This window comes from Propithecus coquereli, unplaced genomic scaffold, assembly GCF_000956105.1.
Source record: "Propithecus coquereli isolate 6110/MARCELLA unplaced genomic scaffold, Pcoq_1.0 Scaffold208, whole genome shotgun sequence".
Taxonomy (NCBI): domain Eukaryota; kingdom Metazoa; phylum Chordata; class Mammalia; order Primates; family Indriidae; genus Propithecus; species Propithecus coquereli.
This window is the reverse complement of record NW_012145856.1, coordinates 1,943,288-1,956,510: the sequence shown is the minus strand read 5'-3', so window position 1 is coordinate 1,956,510 and position 13,223 is coordinate 1,943,288. Positions and strand designations below refer to the sequence as shown.

General features: G+C 53.4%; 2 protein-coding genes across 2 annotated transcripts in view; one reads left to right on the top strand and one right to left on the bottom strand.

Moving 5' to 3' along the window:
- Window positions 1–2,417, top strand: part of USP39 (ubiquitin specific peptidase 39) — a 41,902-nt gene extending 39,485 nt beyond the window's left edge. The window contains exons 12-13 of the mRNA XM_012644206.1: window positions 298–384; window positions 1,901–2,417. Of these exons, the coding sequence (XP_012499660.1) occupies window positions 298–384; window positions 1,901–1,948 (135 nt within the window). The 3' untranslated portion in view covers window positions 1,949–2,417. The remainder of the gene's footprint in view (window positions 1–297; window positions 385–1,900) is intronic.
- A 5,303-nt stretch (window positions 2,418–7,720) lies between these two features.
- Window positions 7,721–13,223, bottom strand: part of SFTPB (surfactant protein B) — a 7,593-nt gene continuing 2,090 nt past the window's right edge. Inside the window, exons 5-10 of the mRNA XM_012644198.1 lie at window positions 12,599–12,814; window positions 12,354–12,443; window positions 9,523–9,706; window positions 9,246–9,406; window positions 8,307–8,387; window positions 7,721–7,783 (exon numbers count right to left, since the gene is read on the bottom strand). Coding sequence (XP_012499652.1) covers window positions 7,721–7,783; window positions 8,307–8,387; window positions 9,246–9,406; window positions 9,523–9,706; window positions 12,354–12,443; window positions 12,599–12,814 — 795 coding nt within the window. The remainder of the gene's footprint in view (window positions 7,784–8,306; window positions 8,388–9,245; window positions 9,407–9,522; window positions 9,707–12,353; window positions 12,444–12,598; window positions 12,815–13,223) is intronic.

Sequence of the window (13,223 nt, the reverse complement as noted above, 5' to 3'; positions counted from 1 at the left end):
AAAAAAAAAAAAAAAGTGTATTAGAAGTGTTTGAGACTCCAGTGTACTTCAAAGAATCCTTGACAGGAATTGAGTTGGCCATGATCAACATACCAAAAGCTCTTTTAATTGAATCATGCCCAGCAGAGCTCATGTGCCTTCTTCTTTATGACTCTTGCTGGGTGATGTCTAGTGGCATCTAGAGTTAGAGTTAGAAAAATATTCTTCCAATTTTTCTAACTCTTGGCTATGATCTCGTTCTATTATAACATTTCGTTTTAGGGAGCAGATTAACCCAGCTCTTCCTATCTTCTGCAGGGAACTGGCAAATGGTATGAATTACAAGACCTCCAGGTGACCGACATCCTTCCCCAGATGATCACGCTGTCAGAGGCTTACATTCAGGTGGGTTGGCCACAGTCTTGGTGAGTGCCGAATGGGGAGGTGTGGAGCCAGTGAGAGGAGTGGGCCCAGGCAGGAAGTGAGATTGGGTTAGAAGCTTGGTTGGAGGGCTAGGTGCCTGTTGGGATGTATTGAGGAATGAGGTGGGGTCAGATTACATGGCTCGGAAAGTCAAGTAGAGATTTTTCAGAAAAGAAGAGCAGAGAAGCATGGAAAATTTATGCATGAGCAAAAATTATTGTGTTTATGGCACGGTTAGTGGTCTGGTTTCAAGGAGGATGAGCCTGAACTCATCTGGGAGTCTGGCTGGAAGTCATCCTTGAAGGTCTCCCCAGTGTTCCAGACAGAGTGAGCACTCTCCTTTGAACCCACAGCACTTTCCATGTGCCTTTTTTGGAATGTCAGCCATATTATTTTGGCTGTCTTCTCCATTGGGTTGAGAGCCTATGGAGCACTGGATATCTCTGTCTTCTCTCTCTCTCTCTCTCTCTCTCTCTCTCTCTCTCTCTCTTTTTTTTTTTTTTTTGAGACAGAGTCTTGCTCTGTCACCCAGGCTACAGTACAATGGTACAATCATAGCTCACTATACCTTCAAATTCCTGGGCTCAAGCGATCCTCCCACCTCAGCGTCCTGAGTAGCTGGGACTAGAGGCAGATGCCACCACGCCCAGCTAACTTTTTAATTTTTGTAGCGACAAGGTCTCACTGTTACCTAGGCTGATCTCGAACTTCTGGGCTCAAGTGATCCTCCTGCCTCAGCCTCCCAAAATGCTGGAATTATAGGCATGAGCCACCACACTCGGCCTGTCTTTTCTTTTTGTATTAATGACAGCCCTAGTACCTGGGCAAAAGAAGGAAGATTGAGACTAAGAAAAGCCATAGCTTTGTAGAAGAGAAGAATAAAACCTCTCTTAGAGATAACTCTTTACTCTCTTCAGTGGCTTTGTGTTCCTTTTGAGAAAGGAAGTTTGGAATGGGAAATTAAGAGGATGGGTGGAAAATGAAAATTGAGTGAAAGGCAGTTTTCTTTTTTTTTTTTTGTTTTTGAGAGAGTCTCACTGTGTTGCCCGGGCTAGAGTGCCGTGGCGTCAGCCTAGCTCACAGCAACCTCAAACTCCTGGGCTCAAGCCTCAGCCTCCCGAGTAGCTGGGACTGCAGGCATGCACCACCATGCCCGGCTAATTTTTTCTATATATTTTTAGTTGTCCAATTAATTTCTTTCTAATTTTAGTAGAGACGGGGTCTCGCTCTTGCTCAGGCTGGTTTCGAACTCCTGAGCTCAAATAATCTACCCGCCTTGGCCTCCCAGAGAGCTAGGATTACAGGCGTGAGCCACCGCGCCCGGCCTGAAAGGCAGTTTTCTGAAAGGTTATGAATCATTTTTATGGTATGTAGCAGATATATAAGTGGGGTAATGGCTTGTCCATTGCCTGACACAGAATAAGTACTTGATACATACCTGTCGACTGAATGCCTCCTAGACCAGCTCTTCAATATCTGTTGTTTTCATTTCTTACAGATATGGAAGAGGCGAGATAATGATGAAACCAACCAGCAGGGGGCTTGAAAGAGGCATCTAGGGATTTGCTCCTGAGGATTTTGGCTGATAATGGTAAAGAACATACTGAAACTGTAGCTGATTGTAGACTGGCAGCTTCCCTGGGCCAGCCCAGTGTGTATGGTTCTGGCTACCAGAGTGTTGTCAGAAGAGCTCACCTGCCTGGGATGGTGCTGCACTGCCACCCCGCTGTTCTTAGATCAATTTATCGTAATTGACATGCCTTTCTTCTTCCCATCACACTCCCTTCTAGCTGCAGGAAGGCAGCACTCTTTTCCAGATGTATGTAACTTCTGAATAGCTGGGAATAGCTGAAGGACAGATAATTTCTTTGAAATGTCAAGCCTCGGGAGTCTAGGAATAAGCACGACGCTAGTAACATCCTTCTGTCCATTATAGTTAGATGGTTTTCCCATGGTTCTGCTCGTTTCCTGATGTGCTTTTTGGAATGGATTAAATATTTTTCTGTCTTTAAACCGGACTCTTGTTTTTTATTCCTTATCTTTGGCTGTTGGCTAAGGGGGAGATTTATTTTCCTTTTTAATTTTCACAAACTCTTTACCCTACAATCTGTCATCTGGTGGACATCATGCTTGTCTCTTCCTGTCAGCTTGTGGGTGGTGTGTCAGTTAAGATTTGTTTCTGAGTAACAAAATAATGTGACTAAAAGTGACAAATTATTATTGTGCTTAACTAGAAGGCTGGAGGTGGGCAGTTTCAGGCTGCAGTGCAGGTCTGTGTAAGGGAAGAGAGGAGAAAGGAAACCGGAAGAACTCACTGCAGTACAGTTCTGAGAAAGTGTCAGCCAGGCCGGTGGGAAGCCCCAGAGCAAATGGCCCCAGCAAGCTCAGTCACTGACTGTGGGCAGCCTGGAGGAGGCGTGGCCTTGGCCTGAGTGAGCACTGTGGCAGACGCAGAGGGGTGGGGAGTCTGAAAGCGCACCAGTGGGAGGCAGGCAGCCAGCTACAGCAAGTTCTCGTGCAGACAGATAGGAGCTGTGCACACTTCTTTTTTTTTTAATGTTATAATCACTATTTTTATTGTTTTGTCCAAATAACAATCGCATTGACAGAGAATATCTTAGGAGAAAAATGCTCTAAAGTAGGAAATAAATTAATTGAAAGAAAATGATACCTGCTGTACTTGGAAATTATAAGACTTTTTTGAAGTCTTACCTAGGGCTGCCTAAGTCTTTGAACCAGTGACTCCTCTTAAAATAGTTGTGTTGCTCACTTAATAAACAGCTATACTTGTGACTGAAATGGCAAGTGATAGTGGGTTTGGAATAGATCATTTTAAACCATGTTCATAAAAGAACATTCTTTTTAAATAGTTTAAGAATATATCGAATATAAAAAGGTAAAGTTCAACCATGTGGCTTCACTTACCACTTTTGAGGAGATGACTCATAAATAGATCTTAATTCCAGACTTCTCTAAACTCTTGAACTTTAGAACCCACTGCCTACTTGATATATTTTTAGGTGTCTTAAAGTCAACTCAAACTCAACACTGTTTAAAACGGAGCTTATGAGCTTCCCTCTCAAACTTGGCCCTTTTCCAGCGTTTTCTAGGTGAAGATTCCACCATCCCTCCAGTTATACAAGCTGGAAATTCATGCAGAAGTCATCCTTTGTCCCCCCACTCCCCCGCCTCCCCTCATCTACTCTATTACCAAGCCCTTTCAATTACTTTGTAAGGATCTCTTGAACAACTTCCTCACTATTTTCATTCTCTGCCACCATCTAGCCTAAGCTTGTGCTGGCTTAGTCCAGCTCCAATCAGTCTGGGTCCAGTCAAGATACAGAAACTATATAATAATCTGATCAAGGAAAGTTTAATTTCAATAACTATTAACTACAGCAGGGATTTGTAATAACAAGAGATTGGCTAGTAATAAGTAAAGAGAGCTGTAAAAAATGTAGAAAATAACAGACATAAGGAACAGCCACTACCTCTAGGGCCACATAGAGTGTCCAAGGCTGAGATTCACACCTGGCTGAAAATCTGTCCTCTGGATCTCTTTAAAAATCTGCTTTGTAGTGTGTTCGGGAAAGCTGTTCACGGGAGGTGTCTCACTGTAGCACTCTGCTGTAGAACTGCCTGGGGAGAACAAAGTGCCAGGTAAAGCTTCCGGGTGCGGGTGCTGTGGGCTGCTGTGCAGTGCAGGAGCCAGGTGCTGGAGCACCTACGAGCCCTGCCGAGTCTCACTCTGTTGCCTGGGCTAGAGTGCTGTGGCGTTAGCCTAGCTCACAGCAACCTCAAACTCCTGGGCTCAAGTGATCTTCCTGCCTCAGCCTCCCCAGTAGCTGGGACTACAGGCGCGCCACCACACGCGGCTAATTTTTCTATTTCTAGTAGAGATGGGGTCTCGCTATTGCTCAGGTTGGTCTCGAATTCCTGAGCTCAAGCGATCCCACCTCGGCCTCCCAGAGTGCTAGGATTACAGGCGTGAGCCACCGCACCCAGCCTCAGTGCATTCTTAATACTCAGCCTCTCTTGGGTGACTAATCAGTGAATCTTCCTTCCGTTTTCCCTGGCAATGACTTACACATTGCCTTGTCGTGAGGAGAGGTGTCGGGGACTGAACTCTCTCTGGTCCTCCAGGTCTTGCCTACTGGCTACCTTCTTGGGCCAGCATTCTACACCTCTCTGATTTCTGCTCATCTCAAAATTCACGAAATCTGTGACTGCTTTATCCCCAACTACAGCCTCTTGTGGGCCCACCATCTTGTCCAGACCCAATTCTGACTGCCTCCTGGGCCGTGGGTTGGCTGTTCTTCTGCAACTACAGCAGGTGGGGGCCACTGTCTGTGAGGCAGTCCTCCCCAAGGCCGTTCTCCTCACCCTTTCTGATGTGGTGGAGGCAGGCTTCCCTTAAAGGCCTGCACCCTTGGAAAGTGAAGAACGAGTCCCCTCCTCTTGGGCTGTAATCCCTTCTGGGGCTTCTTTTCCCCCCACCTTCCTCGGTGGGGGGTGTGCAGGGTGCTGGCCACTTCTCAGGGACCTTCCAACCTCAAGTGAAGCTACTTCCTGCCAGTTCTCTCCTGCCAACTGGTCAACTCTTGATCTCCTAAGTAAAGCCTCATCTTCCTTATCAGGCACTTATTCCCACTCTTGTTTTGGGGATAAACTATTAACGCCTCCCCTCCTTCAAGCTTTGGCTCTTCATCCTCCCAATCAAGCTTTTTTATTTTTATTTTTTAAAATTTAATTAACGCCCTTTTTTCTCAGAGAGCTGGGTTGTGTAATTGAAACAATGGTTTTCAAGAAAATAGTCTGCTATAGATTTATAAAAGTCTCCTTAAAGGTTCACATTCAGGGGCTAAGCACGTCTCATCCCTGCCTCAGGAACGGGTTGCACAGAAAGCTTTTCCTGGTGCTTCAATGGTGGCCGTGTGGCGCCAGAGGGTAGGGAAAAGGACTCAAAAAGTCTCCAAGTTCAGGGTCACAATATACATCCTGCTGTAGTTCCCTCCTGGGATTGGTGGAACTGTAGGTGATTCCCACTCTTCTTCTTTTGGTCTGTAGTTCCTGAATTTTCTACAATAAATACGTATTTTTTTATAATGAGAAATATAATGACAAAAGTTCTATAAATAAAGGGACATTTCCAGGCATTTAGGTCTTTAATGCTAAGGTTTATTTGTTTTTTTTTGTTTGTTTGTTTTGAATGTTTGGTACCCTAATGATCTCGCCTCACCACAGTGACTGGACTCTTTGCAAGGGGGAGGGTAGCGGGTGGGTGGTGAGGCTGGAAGCAGCGGTGAGGGGAGAGGCCATGTGGACATCTCCTTCCTTGTTAAGGAAGAGCATGAGGTAGGCCCCTGGCTTGCTGACCTCAGGGTGAGGCTGCAGCTCCTGCAGGACCTTATTAAAGGACAGTGTCTTTTTCTTTTTCATATGAGAGAACAGGACTTTATTAGCATCGTTCCAGGCATTGCATTACATAGGAACTGAACGTTGGCATGCACGACCCCAGCTGAGCTTTCAGCACATAAGTCACAGCAGAAATAGAATCACCCTTGGGATTTCAGATAAAAGTTGGAAGTTCACCTTTCGAAAAGATAAAAAGAAACCCTTCTTTATACATTAAAGCGACAGCGCTCAGGCAGCAGAGCATTCCAAATATGAACATTTGCTCGACCCCTTCCCACGGTGCTGGAGCACACATTGTCCCCTCTTGGCCACGCCAGGGTTTTCCTGGTTTTTTAAAAAAGCTTAATTTAAGGACTTTATAGGTCTATCTTTTATAGTACTTTATGTTCCTGTTTTTTATTCTTACGAATTTTTGATTTCATGAAAGTATTAGCAAATAATTGTAAAAGCTAATCTTCGAGCACACGAGGGTTGGTGTGAGGCAGGGCCCAGCTTCTGCCCCGCTGTCCTCTTGGAGCTGCCGGAGGCCGTGGGAGCCGGGTGCGGCTGCGGTGGGCCCAGAGGCTGGCCCCAAGTGGCCCCAGAAGATGCTGCCCTTGCAGCCATGAAGTGGCTCTGGCGTTGGGCTGTGGCTGGAGCTGCGGCAGACAAGGCCGACACAGGGCTGAGGGCACACGCTGGGGCTCGTGGTCCACCAGTACGGGTGATCTTGAGGGAGGGGGTGGGAGGGCGAGTGTGGGTCGCAAGGCTTCTTTTCAGTGTGGGCAGCTGGTGGGGGTCAGGAGGTCCCAGAGCCCATCACATTGGCTCCTCTGCAGCTGAGGAGAAAGAAGGCCAGAGAGGGGCTGTGCATGTATTTTGCCTGGGGACCCATGGCCAGTTAATGGCAGGGTTGGGCCCAGAGCCCAGGCCTCTCATGCCAACCCAATGGTCTTTCTGTTTCAACAGGGATGGCTGGGAGCCCTGGGAGCTGGGGAAAAGCAACTGTCCCGGTCCTGGGTGTCCCCAGCTGTCATTCGTGGAGGAGGGACACATTAAACTGGCCCCCATGGGACAGGTCTGAGTTGGGGCAGATAGCCCCTCCCCACTGTCCCCCAGGGGACTTGTGACTCAGGGTTTCAGGAGCAGGGCTGGGCTTCCTGCCCCTCAGATGGAAGAGGGGGACCTGCATGTGAGCTCCAGCTGTAGCCCTTGCCCCTAGAATGTGGCTGGCCACAGGCACTCACTAAGTTTTTAAAAAACGAGTGAACAAATGAATACATGACCATCACCATCATTGTAGAAGTGGACCAAGTTTGTTCTTAAGGTCACCTCAAGCCCACTGTTGCTGTGTCCTTCCCTCTCGGGGGCATTTCCTGGCCTCCAGGCACCTGGTCACAGAGGCTACATCTGACCCACCCCTCCATCCTGAGATGCCACCTCTGACTTAGAAAACGACAGTCAGGGAAAGAGACATGTCTCAGGGTGCTGGAGTCTGATGATGGTGGAGTTCCTGGCATCTGAGGAGGAGACGCTTTGGGCAGCAAAGTGTGATTTCCCCTGAGCTCCATTAAGGGTTGGCTTTGGTCAGAACGTGTCAAATCCTGACTGTCAGGGAGTCCTTAGGGTAAGCTGTGAGGCCGAGGGCTGGGGCAGGGCGAGGGAGCTGGGACTCAGGCCTGGCACTCAGGGACAGGGATTCTGAGGAGAGGGGAGTGCGCAGGCTCCCAGAAGAGGTACTTTCCTGATGGTGCCACCAGAGGCACTCAGAGAGCTGTGCCATGAGAGGGAGGATGGAACAGCCAGCAGGAGTGGCCACCTCTTCCTGCTTGGGGAACAGAAGGGCCTCCAGCCCTGATGGGTCACGACTTGCCCCCTTTCCCCCAATTGGGGGCCTGGACTCACCTGGACGGCTGAGTTCTCCTTAGAAGTAGGGGCTGAAGAGACACTGGAGAGGGCTGGACGAGGTTGTACACGCCCCCAGGGCCTGCACAGGGACACCATTAGGGCCAGAGTCACCCTCAGCTCCCCATTCCCAGCTCTGAGGGGGAGCTGGGGGTTCCTCCGGGAAGGGGCAGCTCTCACCCCCACCTGCTGCCTAGTGGGCGCTCTTGGTGTGACCTCATAGACCCCTGAGGCCCCGGGCCTTGGGGGTTTAGAGCCCGAGGAGGTGGGATGTTTGCTCCAGAACACTTTGTAACCCCCACCCCCCCCTCACACACACACACTGGCCGTGATCACAGCCCCGTCCCATAGTGGGCATCAAACTACACGCCTGAGGCTGTCTCTGCCTTCCCATCCTCCCCCTCTTCCTTTCGGTTATGACTTCCCCTCGGCCACCCGGACTGCCTTTTGTACACGGAAACAGTGAGGGCCCTCCCTGTTTGGGCGGCGCACCTGGAGCTGCCCCAACCCAGGGCGGCTGGGCCTCCCGAGATCATGGCTCAGAGAGGGTCGGGGCTCTGGGAGCCGAGGGGAGTCCCAGGACCAGCTGGGGGGGCTGGGTGTACCTGGCAGGTGACATGGGCGTCTTGTCCCCTGGACACCAGGGCCTGCAGCTGGGGCGTGTACTGCTCCACGAATTGCTCGCACTGAGGAAAGACAGACACTGCTTGGGGTGGACCAGGCCCGTTACACCAGTCCTGGCCTCTCCGCCTCTCTTCATCACTCAGCGCTCCCTCCCAACTCCATGTCTAGGTCCCGCCATCAGCGCCTCTGGCTGCAAGTAAAACCTGTAACAAGTCGGAGCCGGCTGGCGTGGAAGGCTTCCCACAGAAAAGCCAGCGACATTAGAGATGGAGGGTCTTAAAACTCAGCCAGAGGGACAGAATCCTAGCCACCACCTCCCCCCACCCGAAGTTTCAGTTCTAGAAGGAATCTGAAAGTTCGTCTGGTCCTTGAGACCTGACGTGAGCGGGTAGGACAGTGCCGAAAGCTGCCTCCCGGGACAGCGTTGGCCGGCTGGCCTTGGCACACCATCTTGCTTTAGGCAGGGAATTTCCTGTCACTGACTCTGAGTACAGGCAGGGGTCCTGGGACCTTCAGGCCCTGTCCTTTTGCAGGTGGGTTTGTCCCCAGTGAGTCCCACCTTGAGGAGGGTGGGGGCAGGGACAGGACTGAGACCCTGGGGAGGCCAGGCCCTGCCTCTGCTCCAGGCAGCCCCTGCGTTATTCACCTCCTGGTCATACCCAGGCCGGCGGGACTGGGCAGGGGCTTATTCAGCCCTTGATGGGGACCTGCTGGTCTTCTGGAACCCACAGCTCTAGAGGTGACCCCTGATTCTTAGCAGGTCTTGCCTTAAGTTATAGTCCTGCCATTGTCTGACCCATGTGCTTTTTGCCTGTCTGGGCTCCAGTCCGGCCCACCCTGTGTCTCTGGCTGCAAAGCCTCTCCTGGGCTCAGCCTTCCACCATGCATAGACCATGAGTCCCTCTGTTCCTGCTCCCCACCTTTTGCCTGTCCAGCCAGGAGCCGAGGCAGGCCTGGCGCATGGCCTGTGGCATGGCCTGCTCGCTGCTGTTTCTGGCCTGGGTGGCCACAGACATGCAGAGGCGGCACTCAGAGTCTTGCGGCAGCCATTCTCCTGGCAGGGACCCCAGAGTGGTGAGGGCTAGAGAGAAAACAGTCAGGGCTGCCCTGCAGACATGTTTGGTTCCTGTCATGCGGGGCCAGGGCAGGGGGAGGAGGAGAGTGGGCAGTGGGCCGAGGTGGGGGCAGCAGGCTTACCTGGGCCAGCGCCGTCCTCGCTGGAGCACCGGAGGACAAGGCCGCAGACCAGCTGGGGCACCACACGGCCCAGCAGCGCGTCCAGGAAGATGACAGTGTAGCGCTCGGCCAGGCACTGGCAGATGCCGCCCACCACCAGGGGTACCACGTGGCATACCTGGGCCACAGCCACGGCCAGCACACCCTGGGGCAGGGGCAGAGAGAGGGCAGCATGGGACCTTCCCTTGGTAAAGTCGTACACATGCCCTCATTCCCTCCTAGAGGGGAGAGTAAGGCTGTTTATGGATCAGAGAGTCCAGGGGACTCGGGGACTCACCTGGAGTCACTGAGTGCAGGAGCCAGCCATGGACCTAGGTCTCCAAAGGCCACAGACTGGCTGGGAGCATGGCTAGCCCAGAAAGGTGGGCCTCACCGAGGCCGCATGGCAGCCTGGCCAGAGCTAGGACCAGAAGCTGTGTCTTCTCCCCCGACCTGGGGCTTGCTCTGCTTTCCCACGGGTGGGTCAGCTGCTATCTCCCACAGCCAACATGTCCCTGGTTTTATTTTATTTATTTATTTTTTTGAGACAGTCTCACTCTGTTGCCCGGGCTAGAGTGCCGTGGTGTCAGCCTAGCTCACAGCAAGCTCAAACTCCTGGGCTCAAGCAATCCTCCCTTTCTCAGCCTCCCAAGTAGCTGGGACTACAGGCACTCACCACCATACCCGGTTAATTTTTTTTGTTTCTATTTTTAGTTGCTCTCCTAACTTTTTCTATTTTTAGTAGAGATGGGGTCTCCTCTTGCTCAGGCTGGTCTCGAACTCCTGAGCTCAAGCAATCCGCCCGCCTCGGCCTCCCAGAGTGCTAGCATTACAGGTGTGAGCCACTGTGCCCTGCCCATGTCCCTGGTTTTAGGAGCCCCTGGGGAAGTTTCTCCACCCTACCCTGTGTCCAAACACAACCTCCGAGCTGAAAGGCAAGGAGAGAGGTAGCAAGCTCACGGCTCTTTCCTTCATGGCATCACCCCTTCACACGTGCGCCAGGCCGCCCTGCGCCTCCTGCAGGCCCAGCTGTCCCCGGCGCTGGGAGGGGGCGGTAAGAGCAGGGCCAGGGAAGTGAGTGTACTTGTCCTTGTGTGATTCGCCCGGTGGGTGCACTGCACCGATTGTACGCGGGGCCTGCCCGCCTCACTAGTGCTTCACGCCTGCACTGTCCTCTCTCTCCTGCCCTCACTGACCCGCCCCACCCCCTCTGCTCACCTTCCCTGAGAAACTTCTTGACATGTTGTCAGTACTTGCTGCTCTACTTCCTCCCTCCCAATCTCCACTGGGGCTTCTGCCCTCCGGCTCCTCCAAAACTGCTCTCAAGGTCACCACTGCATCTCGCCAAACCCATCTTGCTTGATCTCTGGGCCCAGGTGAAAGCCCTCCTTCTCGAAATGCTCTCTTCCCTGTCTTCCCTTGGTTTCCGTGGTTCCCACCTCGCTGGCTGCTCCTCCCCAGGCTCCTTGGCTGCGTGTCCCTTTGCGGACTCCTTCCCACCCTGCCCACTCTCTGTCCCTTGGGTTTCAATCTGGCCCACAAGCCAGAGACCCTCAGACTGAGATCGCCAGATGGACCTTCCCCCCAGGCTTGGCTCTCAGGCGCCTGCCGACTCCCCTGTCCTCCGGCGGGGCCCACAGGCACCTGGAACTCCGCAGGGCCAGGAGAGATCTGTTTTTCTGCTTGAAACTGTTTCTTCTCAAGTTGCCCTGTCTCCACTGCCGCCATTACCAGAGAGCCAGCTGCAGCCACGGTCTGTAGGTGTCGTTGCGGATTCCTCCTTGTCCTCACTCCCAGGCCCATCCGGCCCCAGGTGCTGGCCAGCCCACCTCCCTGTGTCCCCGGTGCCCCCCTGAGCTCCATCCCTGTCCCCAGCACCCGTCACTGTGGTTTCTGAGGAATCTCCTCATGGATCTCCTGCTTTCATGCTTGCCTCCCCCCTGCCCAAACGCTGCGATCTCTGTCAACTGCGTTCAGAATACAGCCTGATGTTCCTTAACTTGGCTTGGAAAGCCCGCTCTCCTTCTGCCGGGCAGCGCACTGGCTCCCCCCCAAGCCTGCGGAGCTCACTCTGGATGGAGGCCGTGGCCGTCAGGGCCTTGTCCTCTTGGTCTCAGCTTGATCGTCACCTCCTCAGAGACTCTCCTTGACCCAGCAGCCTAATACCTGCCCCCCTGGCCGTCCCCTCATCCCCCGTGAATCCTCTGCTTCGTGCTCACGGCCACCTGGAGACTCCCGACCACGTGCAGGCCTGGGGCAGGCAGGGGCCTCGGGTGCTCGCGTGAGCCCTGGGTGCCCTGTGGCCTGCAGGATCCCATCCGGGAAGGGCTGGGGGCGGGACTTCTCCTCATTTGGGCCCCTTTTGGGGGCAGGGTGGCCCTGGGCTGGCAGGGCATCGGGTGATGGCCACCACAGGTCTGGAAGACGCCAAGTTCAACACGGGCAGGGATGGGGAGTCCATCTGTGGAAATTCTCCTTTTGAAAAGTTAAAGCATATTTTCTATAGAGACAGCTGGGGATTCTTCTCCCTCAGATGGTGAGCTGCCAGAGGACAAGGCTGGCTGTCACCCATTTTTGTACTTTGGCACCTGGCACAGTGCCTGCCATATGGCAGGGGCTTAATGTTTGTTGAATGAACTCTTGGCCTGGCACCAATAGGCCTGAGCCTGGGCCTCGGAGTCCCCTGGGTGGGGGAAAGCACAGTGGCTCCCCTCCCAACTCCTGGCAGCCAGCTGGGCCCGACAGGGGTGTGAGCTGGGGGGACTGGAGCCGCTGGGAATGCTCCAAGCTCCACGTGGCCCTGGACGCCTCACCTTGGGAATCACGGCTTGGACTCGCTTGATCAGAGTCTTGCAGAGCCAGCAGAAGGGGAGAGGGATGGGGAACTGCTGCTCGGAGAGATCCTGGGGGGAGAGCGGGGTGGAGGCCAGGCTGGGCACTGGAAGAAGCATCCTCCAGACTCTGCCTCTCCTGCCTCCCCACTTCTCTCCCTCCTGCCTTAGACCCTTCCCAGGGCCTTTGTGGGATCCCACTGCCTGGCTGTGAGCACCTCCCTCACCTGTGTGTGAGGCCCAGGCCTTGGCCGGACGGCCCCAGGCAGCACAGGGAGGACTAGTTGGCTCAGCAGAGGGCCTGGCATCCCCAGCTCCTGCTCCGGTGTCCCCAGCTCCTGCTCCGGTGTCCCCAGCTCCTGCTCCGGTGTCCCCGGCTCCTGAATCGGCTCCGGCTGCCTGGGTGTGCACAGGCTGAGGTGCTCACAGATGGCCTTTGGGTCCTAGGGCACAGGACAGGGTGCGGGTGTTAGGTTCTGGGAAGGAGCCCCGCCCCTGCTCAGGCTGGCCCAAGGGCTCAGGGCCCAGGGCCACTGGAATGGGGGGCGCAGGATGGGTGGGGTGCCATGGTTTAGAGCTCCATGACGGAGACAAAAGGCAGAGATGGGGTTGTGTGGGGATTGGGGGGGAGGTGGCTGGGAAAATGTGTGAATATATATTTGTTAGAATGAATAAGCATGTAAGCGCGTGTGTGTGCGTGAGTGTGCAGGCCCGCCGTGTGCACCTGAGCAGGTGGGGCTCTGATCCTGGTGCCTGGCTGAAGGGCACTTAGTTTCCTGGGCCCATTGTGGACAGGGTGTGTATATGCGTGGCCAGTTGGGGTGCTCTGTGTGTGTGTGTGTGTGTGTGTGT